Genomic DNA, 21,275 nt, shown 5'->3' with positions numbered 1-21,275 from the left:
TATCAATGTACCTGTTTTTGTTCCTATACTGCTTACTAATGTTACAGATATTTTATTTAGCGAGTTACATATATTTGACAACCCAGTGTGGGCTGTATTATTGTAGTTGGGACCTGTCCTTCTTATGTCAGTGAGACTCGTGTATAATTGTTGTACAGTCATGCAGATTACTACATTATCATTATTGTATCTGTACATTGTAGGTCTGAGAATTTGAGGATGACAGGTAGTTGCTATTGAAACTGATAATAAAGTAAACTATTTCACACCAAGCGATGTCTGTTTCTAACATTATAAATTACAACATTAGTTCGCCCCAACAACATCTGTAAATAACGCAATTTATTAATTCATTAGCATCGATCTTCTAGGAAACTATGAAACACCAAATATCAGGAACTATTTCATAGTATTATTATCTTTTTATTTTCATACAAAATAAAAGCTCTCTTATTGTTTTAATGTACTCTTCTTGTAAATATAAATGTTCTGCAGACAATCCTCAATAGAGAACAGAGTTAATTAATTGTAATTGTTGGAAAAAACATCGAAGTATTAGGTCAAACAATGGAAAAGTCTGGATGGAATGTAACAATACTGTGAAAAAGAAAGTTGTTACTCGCCATATAGTGGAGATGCTGAGTCACAGATAGGCACGACAAAAAGACTGTCACCAATAAAGCTTTTGGCCAGTAAGACCTTTGTCGAAATTAGGCGACAAACACACACATACACAGCACGCAACATGACTGCAGTCTCGGGCAACTGAGACTGCAGTTTTGTGTGTGTGTGTGTGTGTGTGTGTGTGTGTGTCTAATTTTGACCACGACCTTACTAGCTGAAAGCTATATTTGTGACAGTCTTTCTGTTGTGCCTATCTGAAGTATTGTCAGTGAGACTATTGTTTGATGATGATATACTTAAAACTCAGCAGTATCTGAGAATATATTTTCAGTCATCACATTTGTTATTTTCATTTATGTCATTCCCATTTTTCTCCAATAGATCTTCTCAGATTGAAGTTTAGTGTCTGTTAGATACGTGGTTAAAATCTTCTGAGGCTGCCGTGTGCAGTACCGACCGCATCTGCTGGCGATCAACTCGTAAAGGATACTAAACATTTTCATTACATCAATTACAGGCTCTTGACAGTGAGGATCCCATCTTCTCGCAGTTATTAGTAGTTAGCTAAAACAGCACATTGTCCTGCACTGCAAAGTGCTGTATCCACAGAGGAGGATATCATGTTGCCATGCTCTCATAAGCTCTAAATGAAACAGAAAATAAACAAAATTTTGACAATATTTGGAACTAAATTAAAACCAAAAAGTATTGAAATAAAATTTTATAAACATTTACCTGACGTTGCTAGGTGGAATGTAAATTGGGGTTATAGAAAATTTGCATTTTTTGTTTTGTTTGATAAGTATCGGTGTGCTGGGAAGGACTACTAAATCTACTGCACGCTACTGCTGATTATGGCAGATGATGCTAAAATGTCAACTAAGATGTTAAAATCCAGAATATGTGTTAAACTATACTAGTAGATCGGAGGAAGGCAGTGTCAGCCTACCTCCAATGGTACCATGCCTCATAAAGCATTATTGTGTTCAATCCAGCTTCCAGGTGTTGGGAAGCTTTATCTTTCTCACAATTGGAGAATTCCTTGTATGTGGGGGCTGTCCGATCCATTAAATTTCACATGTTAATTACCACATTGTTGACTCTTCATTTATAATTTTCAAGGCTCTACAATTCATAATATAGAAAGCTTTGTCCCTCCAGATAAAATAAAATGTCAGTTAATATGTTTCTTTCAGTCTCATTTTTTTAGTTAATTGTTAGCATTACAAAAGCTCCTTTGTAAATGCTGGGCCCATATTACACTGTCAATGTTCCTTCACAAATCTTTTGTAAAACCTAGGATCACACCTTCTTTTTATATAAAAGGTATGATAAAAGTGCCCTTATAGGTAGTCACAAGATGTATTCTGGTGGAAGTAGGGCAGCTGTAAACCTCTTCATTGCTTAAGTGGAATAATGTAATGGGGAGTTGCCCCACCCACCCCCACCCCAGCTCTCTGTCCTGCAGCCTCCCAACACCACTGCTGTTGACAGTCTAGTCGTTGCATGTTCCGGGCCAGACAGTGCTCTTCTCCCGTCTCCCCCCTCCCCCCACCTGTATGCAGCTACCCCTCCAGGCTGCTGCTTCCATTCTGTGTGACAGTTGCATTCTGGTTTGAGCTGCCGGAGATTGCAGTCGTGTGTATGTGAGGCATGCTTGCTCACATGAATGAATGTGCATTTCATTTGCTGAAGAAGGCATTGGCTGAAAGCTAATGTGTAGGTGTCCTCTCATTGTGCCTATCTGCAATTCAGTGTGTCATCTTTACAGTAAGTAAAAATCTATCTTTTCCTTATATTGTTAATATTCTGACCTGGAGTTTCCATTGCTCAGTCTGTATCGCAAGTTGTGTGTCGTGTATTATATGAAATTACTATGGATTACTTCCCTTACAATTATGTCAAAAAGGGCAGAATCAAAGTTGCTTATATGTTGTTGTTTGTAGGTGACCTCGGTCATGTGACATCAGTTGCTGATCCGCAAGTGGAAGAAGGTGATTGCAGATACTTGCCATATGAAATTCTACAAGAAGATTTCAGCCATCTTCCAAAGGCTGACATATTCGCATTAGGTGAGTGAGTGTGTGTGTGGGGGGGGGGGGGGCATGTTTTTTGCTGTTTAGATTCTGGAAATTAATATAAGCATTCATTTTGTGGATGTAATAAATGGAGAGAAAGAAAGAAATTATAATTGCCACTTGGTACTAGTAGTGTTGAAAATGGGTAAAAACAAGATGCTGTAACTTACCAAACGAGAAAGCACTGGTAGATAGAATAAAAACCACATAAACACACACACAAATTTCAAGCTTTTGCAACCCAAGGTTGCTTCATCAGGAAAGAGGGAAAGACGAAAGGATGTGGGTTTTAAGGGAGAGGGTAACGAGTCAGACATACCTTAGGGGTAAAACAGGACACACACACACACACACACACACACACACACACACACACACTGTGTGTGTGTGTGTGTGTGTGTGTGTGTGTGTGTGTGTGTGTGTGTGTGTGTGTGCGCGTGCGCGCGCGCGAGTGAGTGTATACCTGTCCTTTTTTCCCCCCTAAGGTAAGTCTTTCTGCTCCCGGGATTGGAATTACTCCTTATCCTCTCCCTTAAAGCCCACATCCTTTTGTCTTTCCTGATGAAGCAGCCTTGGGTTGTGAAAGCTTGAAATTTGTGTTTGTTAGTTTTTTATTGTGTCTATCTACCAACGCTTTCTCGTTTGGTAAGTTACAGCATCTTTGTTTTTTTATATATATTTTTCCCACGTGGAATGTTGGAGGGTATCATTATATCAAATATGCACTAGATACTTTTATTTCAATTCCCTTCAGGGGGAGGGGGGGCGCAAAAACACAAACACAAGATTGAAGTGAATTTAAGTATTAGTAGTGAAGTACAGTGTATGCATGCATCATCCAAATTTTGCAAAGTGACAATAACAAATGTGTCAGTAATGACAAATTTTTTCACTAATGCTAACTGCTTTTGAAATCCAGCACTCTCAGGAGAAACTATGAATTCTATAGATGTTTTGTAAAAGTTTGTGTCTTTAATATTTGTAAATCTCATCAACAAGATAATGGCTTCTCCAGATACTTTATTTGACATGTTATTTAATCACGAGTTGTGTATGACTGAGTCAGAGTTTAGTATTCCACTAACCCCAGTATGCAAGTGTGGAGCACCTTTTTGACATATCAGCAGTACCCTGTTGATGGCACTGAGTTACATCACTCGAATGCAGGAGGTTCCAAAAATATTCTTCGAATTTCACGAGACTTGTATCATTTTCATGAATGTAGACAGAAACACAGCATTTATTTTCAAAAGAACCATCAGAATTGCAAGGGTACTTTAAAGGCATGCACATAAAACCTTGGGGTTCTTTATACTATCATGCTTGGGATCAAAGTTTTTATAGACCTTTCATAAATGTTCAATGTGGCCTCTTCTTGTCACATAATAAACATAAGGACAATGTCAAACTTTGTCAGGTACTTGCACGATCATGTCTAGCGTGACTGCAGTCACTGTGTGATGTGACATAACAGTTAACCCGAAGTTGTTGTGATGGGAGTTACATGGAGTCTTTCAAAACCCACCACAAACAAAGAAAGATAAATAATACGTAGAATGAAATAAATTGACCTTGGAGGCCAGTAGTGTGCTGCGAGATACACATGAATCTTACGGCCAGTCCATCATTGAGGCAGCTAATCATTAATAAATTCTTACAACCAGGAACTACTGCATTAGTGTGCCATGTTGTTAAGAAGTGAAATTTTTGGCATTTTCTCACCATTGCGTAGTGAATGAATGAGATAGTTGCAGCAGAAAGACCTGAATGGGAAGCCACGTAAACCAGTAACTTAAGAAGAGTCAGGATAAACTTTCAGTTTCAATTCATAAACTAAAATCTCCCCAAAGTTTCCATCTTCGTTTGTAAAGAAAATGTACTCCTGTGAAGTTGGATGAATCTTTTTGAAGCATGCTAAGTTGTACCAAAAAGATATTCACATCCAGTTACTTGCACTGAGAATATTGGTTCCCTGGTGACTGTTGGGAAATTGCACAGAAAACAAAGCTACACTGTAGGTTTCAGGAAACATTGTAGGTGTGAATGTGATGTTTAGAAAAGTATAATAAGAGCTTCTAAGACAGAGTTAATTTTTACAGGAAAAATTAAAATAATGCATCGTTATTTATGAAATAAATTTACAACAAATGTAAGTACGTCAACATGTAATATGTATCTCTTTCTGAAAGATAAAAACTTTTTAGAAATAGGGAGTTGTTTTTGATAAGCATACTGAATTTATCCGTGCTGGATGGAATTGGTAACAGTAAGCAACTGTTATAAATTTATGAAGAAATTTTTACTGCTTTGGTCTCTTTTTACTAATATTTATTAGAAGGTCATGTTTTGGCAGCATGCTGCCATCATCAGGTGCCTTACAGTTTCATTTACATGAGTCTAAAGCATGACAATTATTTTCTGGGTGTTCCATGGAGGTAATGTACTTAAATTTCATCCCGTACACAAAGATTGATTTATTTTTGTGTATACACACTAATTGAATTGAATGTGTGAGTCATTTAATTAATGTGTTTACTTACATTTTTGATGGAAATTGCTTTGTTTGGCACAAAGCACAATAATAAACACATCACCACTTTGTGCTTTTGGATATATATTCCAGCTTAGAGACATGGTGATCATGTTCTGTACTTAAGATGAACCTCTTGTCATGACTACAAAATATCTATTTTGTATATTCCTTCCACATTTCCCCATTTTCAAAGGAATGAAATGTAAAAGAAGCAGCACACAGTGAGAAACATACCTACATCACATACTGAATACAATAATACAGACAGCAGAACTTGCACCAACCAGAACAGTGTAGATACAAAGTATCACGTCCAACTTAATGTTACTAAGCATATATAAAAACTGACTCCATTTTCTCTGGTGTTTTAACAGATATTTGCAGTGTCATTTTTATAATGTGTTCTCAGTCAGCCCAACAAATATTGTTTTTCATATGATGCCTAGTGTCAGTGGAAAATGTCACTTTGTCTCCCCATTTCAAATAAAATTAACTTCACGTGCCTACTTGATAGAACATTGCCAGATTAGTAGAGTTTGATACTTGATTTATCAATATGTATTAAGAGGGTCAGCACAACATGACTGACCAGTACCCCAGCAGTAACTTGCAAACCACCCTGCCTTGCAGTATCTGCTGTTGTCATGCAGCAAAGATGCTTAATCATTGCTGCATTATTGGCTATTCTTAAAGTTTTACTTTTGGTTCCTTTGCCAACGGTGAATTACTGAAGTGCGCAATGAAGAACTAAAATAAATATTTTGTGGATAGTTTCATTATGGCTGAGCAGCTTTACATTCCAAAGACTCTTTACTGCTAAGAAAAGTTTATTTCAATTGCCTAGATGATACAATCGATCAAGATACAACTGGTGTGTGTTTTTTTAAAAAATCATATTTATGTCATGGCACAGTAAATAATGATCATTTGGTATTTCTCAGTTTTATTTAGTAATGTTCATATAATTTTATTTATTTATTCCAGTTAACTCTTTGTTAATAAAATAAGCATTCTAATTTGGAGAAATTTACATTATTAATTTCTAGCTTACCATTTAGCAGCCTGTTGCCCTGTATTGTGCCATGATTGAAAACTTGTATGAAGAACTATAAGTCCATTTCACCTTGTTCATTTTATGTAACATGTGAGCACCATTCATAATGCCCCAGGATGAGTGGCCAGTGTCCTTAATGTGTGTTGCTATTGATGATTAAGCATAACTGTTTGTACAACATTTGTTTGTATTTGTTATATCAATTTTGGAAGTCTCTTTCGGTTTGACCTATATAGAGAGCTTTGCATGTGCTACATTATTGTTAGTAAGTGCTTCATTGTGTCTATCAGAGTTCATTTTGTGTCTCAGTATGTGTTACAAAACAGTGTACATGCAAAGCCTCTTTGTTGGTCAAACTGGGAGAGATGCCTGAAAAAGATAAAAGGAACACACAAATTTGTTTCACACAAACAATTATACTAAACTAACAGTAGCCACCTATATTAGGGACACTGTCTACCCATTCTAGAATATCACAAATTCTTGCCATATAATAAATGGAGAAGGGTTACCAAATGAACTTGTACTAAAGACTGTAAATTTTCGTTAAAGGCATGGTATATGATAATTGGCAACTAATTGATAAACTATGAAGTTGTTAAAAAATACATCCAAATTGAAATGCTTAATTTGTTAATTGAAAGAATTAACTTAAAATTGTCTTGACACTACAAAGTACCATATAATCTTAATATTTAAATATGTACCATGACATAAATATGGTTATATAGAAAGGGTTTCATTCTCATTGATCTTAGAAACTGAAATAAGTTTCTTACCATTTAAGTCTTTGGAATGTAAATGACTGAATGTGAAAGTACTACATGCTGGTGATGTTTTCATTCTTGTGCTCTATGTACCAGAGAAATTAATTCCCATCAAAAAGATAAGTACATACAGAAATTGATGATTTAAACATATAACTCATCCATGGTGTATACTAAAATGAATGAAAATCTTTTTGTACAACGTGAAAGTCGGCAAATAATCCTCATCAAACTTTAGCGTAATGCTGCCAAAAAGTATAATGCTAATAAAGATTAGTAAAAAGTGACTGCAGTAGTAATAATTATCTTATAGATTTTGACATGCAGCTGGGATTAAAGCTAGCCTTTATCTGTATTGTATTGCAGCCAAATGAGCAACGCTACTGATGAGAAGTTATTGTATGATCATGTGTTGTCCATATTTTTAGAAAAAAAAAATTACGTATGCTGATAGCTATGTAATTTACCACACTCTAAATTAAAGTCTACTCCCTTCAAAGCACATTTTCTCAATAATTCAAAACTGAACATTGAGAGGGCTTGAAAGACACGCACTAGTAGTTTAACAGCTCACCTGAGCAGTATTTGTTTAGCCGCAGCTTCTCTTGATTTATGCAGTACAGTACTTATGCTGAATAAGTACTTTGGTATTGGACAGTTGTTTAAATGCGGATCTCGTGAGGTTTTTCTTTACTAAAATATATTTGTAGGTAATAATATAATAACGAAAAGTCCTAGATGGGGCAGTACATAAAATAAGGGAAAGGCAGCCACTCACCTGCAGTGGATCGATGCATGGAGCACACCTGTAGTGTATCGATGCATGGAGCACAGTAACACACAATGGAAAACAGCACTGACACTAGCTTAAGAGAGGAGAGGTGTTGACCTCAACAAGGAGGGTTATAAGAAAGGAAGATGAGGCCAGGTTAGAAGCAAGGAATTTCTGAAAGATAGGTTGTAACGTTAGGTAAGTGAAACTGTTGTTGGAGAGGCATCATCCTCTGAAAAGAATTGTGAAATTCATAATAATCTGTTAAGAATCAAATCTGCCACATTGGCAAAAAAAAAGTGTGTGTGTAGGGAAGGGAAGGGAGGGGGGGGGGGGGTAAATTATGTACTCAGGATTAATGTTTAACATACTATTGTGTGTCTCTTACTAAACTTCAACTCTGTGTTCTTGACTTCAGTTAGATAATTCTTCAAATTAATTCCAGGTTTAACTGTCTACGAAGCTGGAGGTGCTGGTCCTCTCCCGAAGAATGGCCAGGAATGGCATGACATTAGAGATGGCAAAATTAAGTATTTGCCTAATGTGAGTCGTGACTTCAATGAACTTATCAAGGTAATTTTGATACATGTAAGGAGAAATAGTTGAAGTTCACCCTGTGGCACAAACTATATAGATAACAGTGTGTTCTACAAAATTATACTTGCTATTCCAGGTGAAGTGGTAGCAAAATGGGATGTGAGAAACGTCTTAGTGCAGTCTATGCTCTTCTTACCTCCCACATAACCAAGACATGACCTGAAACCACACACTATTGCAATCTTGTAAGCACAAAGTTGCATGGTGTTAGACACATCTTTATTATGTCAAATTGTAGTACTTCATCTACATATATACTCTCCAAACCATCGTGAAGTGCATGGCAGAGGGTACATCCCATTGTACCAGTTATTAGGATTTCTTCCCATTCCATTCACAGAGGAGTGTAGGAAGAATGATTGTCTGAATGCCTCTGTGCATGCTGTAATTATTCTAATCTTGTCCTCAGGATCCCTATGTGAGCAATATGTCGGAGGTTGTTGTATATTCCTCGAGTCGTCATTTAAGGCAGGTTCTTGAAAATTGGTTAATAGTCTTTCTCGGGTTAGTTTACGCCTACCTCAGTCTGCCAGCTCAGTTTCCTAAACCACTTGATAACATGCTCCCATGGGTCAGACAAACCTGTGACCATTCTTGCTGCCCATATCTGTATATGTTCAATATCCCATTAGTCCTATTTGGTAAGGGTCACACGTACTTGAACAACATGGGTATCACAAGTGATTTTTAATCTGTCTCATTTGTAGGCTGATTGCACTTCCCAGTATTCTACAAATAAACTGAAGTCCACCACCTGCTATACCCACAACTGAACATATGTGATCATTCCATTTCATATCCCTACAAAGTGTTGCCCCTACATATTTGTATGAGTTGTTAGATTTCAACTGTGACTCATTGATATAGTCACAGGATACTATGTTCTTTTATTTTGTTAAGTGCACAGTTTTAAATTTCTGGACATTTAAAGCACTTTGCCAATATTTGCACCTTTCAAATCTTATCATGATCTGATTGAATATCTATGCAGCTTCTTTCAGACAATACTTTAGTATAGATAAGGCCGGTATTACACTATCAAATTTCTTTGTCAAAGATTTGATCAAAGATGTGATCAAATATTCCGTCAAATGTATTTGACAAAGATCTTTGACGTAGCGCTAGATGGGGTATTACACTGTCATCAAATTTTTCGTCAAAGTTAAAGATGGCTGACAACAACTTGTTATTAACCGCAGCAGTTGCACGTACCCCAATTGCATTGCGTGCACATGCGGAAAAGAAGTGGGAAAAAAAATGGAACCATGCATACGAGGTTGACAGTCTTAAATTCCTGGGATTACAACTCGATAATAAATTCAGTTGGGAGGAGCACACCAAAGAACTGCAGAAACACCTTAACAAATCTGTATTTGCAATTCGAGTGTTAGCAGACATAGGCAACATAAAAATGAAAAAGCTTGCATACTTTCATTCTATAATGTCATATGGTATAATATTTTGGGGTAAATCTTCAGGTCAAACAAAAGTTTTCAGAGTCCAAAAGCGTATTACGTATTATTTGTGGAGTAAATTCACGGACGTCCTGCAGAAACCTCTTCAAAGAACTGGGTATACTAACTTCTGCCTCTCAGTATATTTACTCCTTAATGAAATTTGTCATAAATAATATATCTCTTTTTTTCCAACAAACAACTCAGTTCATACATACAATACCAGGAACAAAAATTATCTCCAATATGACTTAAAAGCACTTACTTTAGTTCAAAAAGGGGTCCACTACTCAGGAACACTCATCGTCAATAATTTGCCAGCAAACATACAAAATTTAGTTACAATTAAAGATCAGTTTAAAAGGAGCCTGAAAGACTTACTAGTGGCCAGCTCCTCCTACGCCATTGACGAAATTTTTAATAGAAACAAATTATGTATTGTATTTATTCATACTATTAGTATTATTATTTCGATTTAAAAAAAATTGACATGTTCCACATCCACGAGGATCTCCTCAGCACGGATCTATGGAACGAAAAACTAATCTAATCTGGGTGAAGCCGTGGGTTTTACGATGACACGATAAAAGCATTCAACAAAACTTGTTACGTGAGCTTACAGTGGAAGACGTCAAGTCGTTCATCAATTACTTAAGAATGGATGAGCATACAATTCTGTATGTGCTTAGTGAAGTGTATCCTCATATCACAAAGCACAATATTCGCTTAAGAACTGCTACATCTTCAGAAGACAGGCTCACTGTAACACTCAGATTCCTTGCTACAGGAGAGGGTCAGGTCAGGTCAGGTCAGGTCTCGTCTCCGATCTTCTTAATCTATTTTTGTATTCAGGGTGCCTCATGTTGTAAAGCGCCTCATCAGCTTCATATATCTCTATTAATTTTGTAGTTGTCGGCACACACCAATTGTATGTACCGGCAATGTTTATAGAAACACTACAGACGACACAATGCTGCAGCGATGCTGGTACTCCATGTGGTAACATGTCACATTGCAGTGAACAGAAGACAAGCGATTTCTTTGATCAAATCTACAGCTAGGCCCTAGATTTGATCAAATATTGGACGACATTTGACAAAGTTCCTATTACACCATCAAATATCTTTAACAAAGATTTTGGACAAAGATATTTGGCAAAGAAATTTGATAGTGTAATACCGGCCTAACTGAATCATCTGCAAAAAATCTGTGGTTAGTACAAATATTGTATGCAAGGTCATCAGTATACAACATGAAAAGTGAGGGTCCCAATGCATTTCCCTTGGGCACACCTGAAGTTACTGCTATATCTGACAATGAGTCTCCATGCAAGATAATTGCTGCATCCTTTCTACCAAAAAGTCCTCAATCCTGTCACAAATTTCACTTGATACCTAATACGATCATATTTTGGCAATAAACGTGCATGTGGTACTGAGTCAAATGCTTCTTGAAAATCAAGAAATATTGCATCTTCCTGACTGCCTTGATCCAAAGTTTTCAACACGGAGGTTAATCTATGTTAATTGTTGGGTACTTGCCAAATTATGGAAAAGGCTTAATGATGAATAACCAGAGTGACTGGTAAAAGCTTTGAAGCCATACAGCTGGCACCTATCATGTCTCCTTTGTCACATCATTGCATCATAACCGTCCCTGCCTGTTGATCATCCTTGTGTATCTGCTACGTGGCCTTCATATTCACAATGTCAATGTGATTAGTTGTTTCTTGAGTGGGTCCATAGCCTCAACATAAATCCTGAATGATGAAACTGTTTTTGAAAACCATTATAGATTGTCAGTTGTGTCATGTGAGATGTCTTCATTGCACCATGATATGTGTGGCATTACTGGACAGTTTTGGCCTGCTGCCATTTTCAAAGTCTGCAATTATAATAACAAACTCAGTAGAAAGGCAAGATATGTGGTGAACATCATTATGCTTTGCATATTAGAATTGTTGTTATATTACTTACATTTGTCAGTGACGCATGTTGTATTTAAAAGCTATGATTTTGCGCGTCACTAACAGCTTTCAAGCATGCATTTTGCAGTACATCACATAAGTGTCTTTAGCAGCAAGCATCCTGGCCTTTGTCAAATACATTTAATGGTACAATGTGTCCTATCTGCGTCATAAACATGAACACAGATGTTACAAAACTGCAGGAACATGCATTTCCCAAAGAATATGCATAGATATGACATTTTGCAAAGTGTCAAAGTATAATTGTGGAGGGAGCTGCAGTCATGTGTCCTCAATGTTGTGTGTCTGAATAACTACAGTCTGTGCAGTTACACTTTAACATTTCACAAAAATCACACCTAAGCAAAGTTTTTGGGTGCTACATTTTCCTGCAGTTTTGTAACATCTGTATTTATGTATTAGGAAGCACCACTAAATGTATTTGACGACATCCAAGAAGCCAGTTGTTAAGAACGTTTTACTTCAATGATTTGTAGCAAACTATGTGCTTGGAAGCAATTTGTGATGTGAAAGGCCATGTATGTGGACTTCAAACCCACCCATTTGTGCCACACACACACACACACACACACACACACACACACACACACACACACGCGCGCGCAAAAATAATCACAATTTAGAAAGTCTACATAAATGGTCTTGCACATCACACACAGCTTCTAAGAACACATTTTGCTATATGTCATCTAAGTAACATATTCTTAACAGCTGGCTTACAGGGCATTATCAAATACATTTAACAGTTCAACATGTCCTTTTGCTTCCTCATTCATTAATACAGATGTTACTAAATCAGGGGAACATGCAGCGTCAAAGGCTTTGGTTAGGCAGGAGATTTTGCAGAGTGTGAAAGCGTAACAGTAGAAGGACCTTTCACTAAGAATAATGACAGGCATGCAATAATGCACACAACACCTACTATGAAACAGGTTTTCAGTGTGCCACATATATCACTGACACAATAGTAGAAGTAGAAGTAGTAGTAGTAGTAACTTTTCTGCGATGTTTGGTATTATAGTTGCTGACATTTGAAAATGGCAACAGGGCAAAACTGGCCATTAATGCCAGGTATATACATGGTGCAATAAAGGTATCTTGCGTATAGAACTGACTGCCTCCAATGTAATCATTCAGGAGAATGTCTATGTGAATTCACCCACTTCACTGGCTGAATGTTGTCTTGACCCATCTTGCTTTCAATCAGTGCAGCATTGGTAAAATGGGTAAATATTGCAGATGTGCTTTACTCATAAAATTCTCCTTACACTAATTCTTCTTACAGTTGTGTTACAGAATTTATGCTGGCAGGTAATGAAAGTTTTGAAAACGATTTGAAAGTCATTGCTGCTTGATAACTCGTACTCCATAAATAAATTTCTGAATAGATACTGTGTATATGTGGTTGGTTTTCGTTTATCAGGTCCGTTGTAGTTTAAGTTAATAAAAACTTCACCTTTTTATCTAAATGACCAGCCTATGGGCTTGCTTTCACAAAGAAAAGATACCTTGTATGTACACCTACAAACACATTCTCCATTAAGGCGTGTTTACACTGAGTTCGCAACATTGTTCACAACATTGTTTGCAACATAGGACTACCGATGTTGGCAACATGATCGCAACACAAAATCAATGTTAGACGACTGCGTCGGTAGAGATCAAAGAAACATTGTTTGTGGCCTGCTACCACTAAATTCCGCTACGCAGCGCTAGTGTTCGTTTGCTCTGAGTGAGTGTTTTGGTGTTTGTTTTGCTGGAGTGTAGTGGTGCGTGTATTTTATGTCCCTTCATTTTTATTTGAAATGGAGTGGTCACGAGATAAAATTTTCCAGCTGATGTCGCTCTGTGAGGCAGGGGAGTGCCTGTGGAATGTACGTTGCGCAGGTTACAAAAATACTAAAAAATCAAACATGATTCATTACAAAAAGATCTAAGTTTCCTGGATGATATGGAACTATTTGAAATATGGCAGGCTTTGATAGGAGTCTCCTGATGCCAGAAAACATAGTAACAGCAAGTATTTGGTTCACAGTGATTGCTTTTCTGAAATTTGTGACTTTCTTTGAAACAGCTGGTCTTATAATATTCAACAACATTTCAAAATCTGACGGCGACATCCTAGTAAAGTTACGAAAGCCAGAACAGTCTTCCAAATTCAGCTCACAAACATGTCATTCCCGCCATGTCTTCTATAGTATGTTCTGGGCCACAGACGACTACTACAATGTTTTCTTCGCCCGTTTATTTCGTTAAGTAATATTAATGCAGCACCAAATGTCATTAATTCTTCCTCTTCACTTGACATAGCGTATATCTTGATGTGAATACACTAAGTAACCTATCAGTTCACCGCAGCAGACTATGCGAATACGTAGAAATGTTGGTCGCTAGTGTAAACGGGAATACGAACAACGAACAATGTGGCCAACATGTTGAGGGAACAAGTTGCACACAATGTTCCGAACAAAAACATGTTCTGGGCTCAATGTAAACGCCCCTTTATAGAGTAGTTGCGAATATGATATATGGAATATGCAGTAAACCAGGGCCGGCCAGAAATTCTGCACGCGTGCGGTGCTCCTGCACATCTGCAACTTCCGGGTCACAGCGTGCACGCCGCAGCCGTCAGCGTTCATGTAGTGCATGTTTCTACGCACAGATGTCGCTTTATCCACTTGCTGGGATACTCTGTTCCGAAGCATTCTGGTGCTCTTTCCACAGCTTGCAAGCCAACCATGGGAAGGTATTTCACGTATTAAACATATAAAATACTGAAACTTCCTGGCAGATTAAAACGGTGTGCTGGACCGAGACTCGAACAGGTTTGCAGGAGAACTTCTGTGAAGTTTGGTAGGTAGGAGACGAGGTACTGGCGAAATTAAAACTGTGAGGACAGGGCGTGAGTCGTGCTTGGGTAGCTCAGTCGGTAGAGCACTTGCCCGCGAAAGGCAAAGGTCCCAAGTTGGAGTCTCAGTCCGGCACACCGTTTTGATCTGCCAGGAAGTTTCATATCAGCACACACTCCGCTGTAGAGAGAAAATTTCATTCTATTTAGAATACTGTCACAGTCTACTCATGGAGACGTCTACTTTTATGTTAAGTTTAACCCAGTAAGACAAGTAATACAGTTAACAACCGTGAGTTTTTATTAAGACAGCTTGACTGACGGCACATAAATACACGTTATATTTTTGATCTAGTATTTAAGAAAGAGAGCACTTAGCGACTCCTAACGAACCTTATTCATGATTTCAAGTAACATTAAACTAATGCAAGGTTTCCTATAACTAATGCTAGGTGCCCTCAGTTACACCCACATAATTTCTGTCTCACTGACCTCTGAACAGAATGATAACTGCAGACCTCTCGGTGATCACCTGTTATTTCAATACCATTATTGCTACATCTTTCATCAGTTCCGTCTGAAATCTGCATAATAACCGACAATTAGACGAATGTTATGTTTTATCGACTTCAACTGAGCGTAGCCCTTCACACATTTAAAAAAAAAAAAAAAAAAAAAAAAAAAAAAAAAAAAACCTAAATGTAAGTATACATTGGAACAATCGGTTTAATGACCGATTTTCCTGATAATAATGTAACATGGAGCAGAATGAGGCAATAATGCATAATTAGTAAACAATAATTTTTAATTATGAAAGGAATAAATCCAAACACGTTTATCACTGGTCATGAGAAATAATGTAGTATGTAGACCCGAACATGGACATAACTCTCGCGGCTCCTCGGTGCAGGCATGGAAATTCTTGTTGTGAAAAATTTTCGTAGAATTCTTTTGTACTTTGCACTGCAAAGAACTCGTCCTTCAGTCTTGTGTTGCACTGTAGGTCGATCAGTTCCATCTGTAGATCATTCGAAGCATCTTCAACTGACGACGAGAACGGTCGAGTAAAGAGGCGAATGACAGGAGACAAACTCGTAACATCCGCACATTGTGCTCGAAATTGTGCCTTAATTTTTACAATTATTGACATGTATTCTTGAAATCTAGCACTTTCATGGACCAGTCCAAGAGTCGGGAAATGTGCAGTGTTCTCTGTCAATAGCTGGCTCGTCCAAAGCACAAGCTTCCTTTCAAAGACATTTACTTCTTCCAACATGTCTGAAATTAAATTATTTTCACCTTGCAAAATGACGTTCAGGCTGTTCATGTGAGATGTAATGTCCACGAGAAATGCAAGGTCTGATATCCAACAAGGATCTTCCAACATAGGTTCACTTTTTCCCTTCTCATGTAAGAATGTTACTATGACCAAACGTAATCAAAAAATATTTTCAGCATTTTACGTCGACTGAGCCAGTGTACTTTGGTAAAATAAGGTATGTTGCCGTACTCCGCTCCAAATTCCTCCAAGAACCGCCAAACTGGCAATGCGTAAGCCCACGTGTCTTCAGATAGTATACAGTATGCACAACAATTTGCATGACGTTTGCTAACATTACTGATTTTGCACAAAGTGCCTCTCAATGCAGAATGCAGTGAATTCCATACAATGTCTCGTCTGTGTGCCCTAGCTTTTTGTGCATCCGTGCTATGATTTCTCTCTGATGGCCTTGCATTGATGGTGTTCCATCTGTGGTCTCTGCGACTTAACAGATTCCAGTCCATACTGACACCATCAAGTGCTTGCTCGACAGCTTGGAGTAAGTCCGCACCCGTAGTAGTCCCTTTCAGAGGTACTAAGTCCAAAACGTCCTCTGTTACACAAAGTTCATCGAGCGCAACAGAGAAAGCAACAAAGTCTTTATCCTTATTTATTAGCTGCCTGTGCACATCACTGGCCATAGCACTGATACGTCTTGTCACTGTTTGTTTGGATGGACTGATTTCTTGAAACCTGCTAATGTTTGTGGGACACACAAGTTCTGCAGCATCGATTGGACACCCTTTCACAAACTCCCCTTCGGAAAAAGGTTTCCCAGATTGTGCAATTCTTAATGCGATTTTAAAACTTGCTTGCAGTGAAGATTTACTGCGGTTGTCATTCTGTAAAATTGAAAACAGTGAGTCCTGTGGTGCCCTGGTGTGTGTGTGACAGTGTTAGTGTGCCACTCAGACAGTAAAAGAAACATCTGCACTCTATGCTCATTTTTGTTGTCTATGTATCTCTAGGGAATATTAGTACATGTGACATTAGATCAAACTGCTGCAGACATTTTCGCACTACAGTGGAACTTCTATTTCACACTATTCAAGGCCTTGTAAAGAACACTGTAAATCGTGAGAAAATTTAAATGGTGGGAAGTTGCTCTTTAAGCACAAACAGTTATTTTATTAATTCTACTATTGTCTAATTTGAAACTCATTGGCTTACGTAAGTCTTGACAATTGATGAAAACATTGGTAGTTCCTACAGTTTACCAAAAAATCCAGGATTGTGTATTGTTTAAATTTCTTTTGGTGAAATATTTCACTATATTTCTCTAGGTCATAAATATATTCAAAAGGTTAGATGTCCACATCTGCAGCATAAATATATTTCATTATTGTTTTCCTTGGCATATACATTTGCAGTGGGAGGCACTCCCTTTGATCACTTACAGTCCGTTGGCGTGCGTTCAGTGGTGACATCATTATTGTATAGGAAATCTTGCACTGAATGTTTCAACTGCAACTCCCCACACTAATCTTGCTTTTTGGGAGCAGCTGAAGATGGTCTCCTCAACCTTCATTCATGCCTTTGACGGTACATTAAGAACTGATATCTCAAAGGAGGTTGGGTCCTTTTCATTTTCCTTCAAACTTACTGCCTTATGCACAATAGATTTCCTATAATGTCATGAAAGCATTGATGATGCTCAGATCTCCAAGGACTGAAAGTTATTTGTGCAGTTACAGTTCTTGCTGCCAAACACATTCACATTCTTTGAAAGTGCTGGTAAAAATATACAAAGATGAGACTTTTCCTGTTACAGGTTCCTAGTTTTGCATTAAGGCTATGCACTTCTTTAAAAATAGTTCTCAAACCAAACATTGTGAATTTTTTTCACTGTAATTAGTGTGTCATGTTTTCATATTTTTAAAAGGACTTCTTTTAGTGATTTTCCAATCTCTTCAGTCATATCAACATTAACACCAAAAGTTATTCTGTGTTTCCTCCCATGGCAATTTTCACCTTTAAAAGCTAGTTTCTTATTCAAGAGGACTCTGAAGGGAAAACCAGTTTCATCAATATCAGATATTCTTACGGTAATAATGCTGCACAAGTTCTTTGAGTGTGCCATTCCTTAACAATGTCTGTGTTCAGTTAATTTCACCACACAGCTTTATAGGCCATGTTATATCATGTTTTAAACCCGTTGATTGGCTGTTAGATTTTATAATACTTTACTGTCAGTTCATGGAACATATAATCTGATAGTCAAATAAGTTTTATTTGCCTTGATCACAAATTACATATCAGGGTTAGAACTTAACATAATCATCTTCATAGCTGTAAGTATAAAAGTGAAAATTCCTCTTTGTAATTTATCTTTAAATACCCAGGGTCGCAGCATGTGAAAGAATTGAAAGTGAACATAACATCCAAAAAGATCTTGAGGAACTCACTGGTGACCCACTAGCAACTATGAACTAACAAGTTCATGTTCAAACAACTAACAGAACAAAGTTGAAACTAAGTGTATGGTTTGTAAAACTTACAGACCTGTTGTGATATGGAGAGTAAGTTGTAGGAAGAGTAAAGCTAAAAAAAAAAAAAAAAAGCTAATAATGGCTCTACATGCTCTTGAAGGGGCCAAATGAAGAAGAAACAGTGTAGTAGTAGTAATGTGAATGAGACAAAAAAATTTGTTTGGGGGGGGGGGGGGGGGCAAGTGAGAGAGAGAGAGAGAGAGAGAGAGAGAGAGAACTTATCATTATAAGGTTAAATCTCATGATTATGGGAAATTGCCAATGGGCCACTCTGCTATGTCTGATAGGTTGTAGAAACATATCGTACGCTTTTCAAAAATGTAAAAGAATATTTTTCCTTGGGGTTGTAAAGTTGTATAAAATAAAAACAAGATGGTAGCTTACCAGCACTTACCCGTACATGGTAAAATACTGAGTACTGCCAATTTGCGCACATAAAGGCAGAAAACATTATTCCTAGCTTTTTGGAACTTTGTCCCTTCCTCGGGTAGGAAAGAGGGGATATATTGGGAAGTTCGGAATGGTAGAGGCAGTTCATTCATACCTCAGTTTGAGAGGGATCTATTTGTTGCATGGAAAATGGAACAAAAAGTGAAGTAATATTTTACAATTGACTCAGCTAGCTTTATAGTGTTAAATGCTGCTGTCACTACAAATTTCAAATTTTCAGGACATGATACAACGTGATGCCAGTCACCGCCCGAGTGCAGTGGAGATCCTGCAGCACCGTGCGCTTTCTTCTGAAAATAAGAGTAAGGCCCAGCTTCAGCGAGAGCTGAATGCAGAACGTCTGAAGAATGAGTTCCTGTCACGCCGCCTGGAGGCAGCTGCACAGTGTCTCAAGTCAGTTACTCCTACAATCCTCATGAAAGTTGCTGGTGCAGGTGGCATTAGTGTAGATGCCAATTGTCGTCCCCAAGTGAATATAATTTCTCGATCCTCTCGCCTCATTGGTAAGAAAATTAATCGCAGTCATAGTGTAACAGGCTTCTAATGTGGAGTAAAGCAGTTATGTATGGCCTGCATTGGTTTTAGTGCCTTATAGTTACAGGAACTACAAGGCTGAACTGGCTGTCTCCTTTGTCACCTCAGGGCACTTCTAAGTGGTTAATGCTTCTATATTATCTGGGAAGTATTTCATAAGTTGACTATGATGTGTTAAGCCATCTTTTACAATAGTGTGTTCTCTTTTACAAAAGTGTGTTCTTGCATTTAAAATGTTCTTTCCTTAATTTGAGCTTGATGTTTTATGTAGCATTTGTGCTGAGTTTTAAGGCCTGACTTTACTGGGGTGATAAATGCTATATTTCTGAAATGTTGTTAGTAACTGATTTGTAGAATTTCAGACAAGAATTGTAGTTGACATTGTAAGAACTTCACATTGTAAGAACACTTGACTGCAATTTAAATAGAGTTTTCAAAAATGTAAATATCTGTAAAGTATTTGCATTTCATTTGGCTTTTATGTTTTAAAATGTCATTCAACATTATAAATTTTACTTAATTTTGAAGAATTGTGTTTAGAATTGAATTATTTTCATCCTTGCTGTCTTTTATTTGCTGACAAGCATTTTCTGTGAAAGAAACTGTGTAATTAACACTATCGTGTCAATGGCAACGAGCAGAAAGGGCTATCCTAAGACAGGCAACAGTAAACCTGTTGACAGATAGAAAACTAAACATTTCTCTGTTCGTAAAATATTGACGTTGAGCCAGTTTTTTCAGTAATTCCCCTACATCAAATGTATTGGAAAATGTCACATTCGGGAATGGTAGTGTGCACCAGTTCGTGACTGGTGCAGTGAAGTGCTGTTTCTTCGCATTTTAGTGGAGAAACTGGAAGCTGTGAGTAATTAAGAAGAGAGTGAGAGTAGAGCATTGAAAGGGTAATATTAAATTGTTGCCATATTTTACATTTCCTCATTATTTACAGTTAAGTTCTTTTGTTTCAATTCATTTTCTTACTGATCTTGAGTTCATTTCCCCTAATCTAAATTTTGGAGTTGTTTTTAGTGAGTATGAAAAGCTTTGAACCAAAAGATTTTAAACAAAAATAATGAGAAAATGTAAATTATTCAGTATTCAGTGTGAATTCAGTTTCACATGATTTATCATTATGTTGTCAGTACCTGGTTGGTGGAGCCAAATTTAATGTATTCCTTGTTGATACCTTGTATATGAGCTATAATTGTCATACCAAAATTTATTGTGAGCTCTTTCTTTCTTATTCTTGGATGACATACCATTTGTAAAACACTTGGTTACATCTGTCCTCTCCTCAACATTTACTAAAAAAAAAAAACTCTGGGAAAACTGATGGTTCAGAAGATGCTTAATATGGTGCATAATTCAGAGGTTCATAGGTCTCCAAATTTTTAGTATGTTTCTGCATTCTTTGGCAGGTTCTTGTCTATTAAATTGCTGACTACATCTGGACAAGAAATAAAAAATGAATTGAATAACAGTCATCATGTTTTCAAATATGAGAAACCACATTTAGTTGTTTGCTGATACATTTAATGTGTTGCTGTTAATGTTAGTTTTCTGTCTGTTTAGTTGGAAGTATTTCAGTTCTTTGTTTATGTTATGTGTAATGAGTATACTGACAAGCTAAAGGCTTGAAGTGTTTTTACAATGTCATACCATGAACAGCCTACAGTTCATTTTATTTAGGTGGAGGTAACTTTCTCAGTAGTTAAGACTAGTTGCTTCCAAAGAACGTGTAAAATTTAATCCTTTACCACATGTTCA

General features: G+C 37.2%; 1 protein-coding gene across 1 annotated transcript in view; it reads left to right on the top strand.

Moving 5' to 3' along the window:
* The window catches only part of LOC126100671 (wee1-like protein kinase), an 82,637-nt gene extending 61,774 nt beyond the window's left edge, over positions 1-20,863 (top strand). Inside the window, exons 6-8 of the mRNA XM_049911291.1 lie at positions 2,571-2,696; positions 8,274-8,401; positions 19,195-20,863. Coding sequence (XP_049767248.1) covers positions 2,571-2,696; positions 8,274-8,401; positions 19,195-19,518 — 578 coding nt within the window. The 3' untranslated portion in view covers positions 19,519-20,863. The remainder of the gene's footprint in view (positions 1-2,570; positions 2,697-8,273; positions 8,402-19,194) is intronic.
* Positions 20,864-21,275: the final 412 nt, after the last annotated feature.

Source organism: Schistocerca cancellata, chromosome 9, assembly GCF_023864275.1.
Source record: "Schistocerca cancellata isolate TAMUIC-IGC-003103 chromosome 9, iqSchCanc2.1, whole genome shotgun sequence".
Taxonomy (NCBI): Eukaryota; Metazoa; Arthropoda; class Insecta; order Orthoptera; family Acrididae; genus Schistocerca; species Schistocerca cancellata.
Note: the sequence above shows the minus strand (reverse complement) of the source record. Positions and strands in the feature narration are given on the sequence as shown.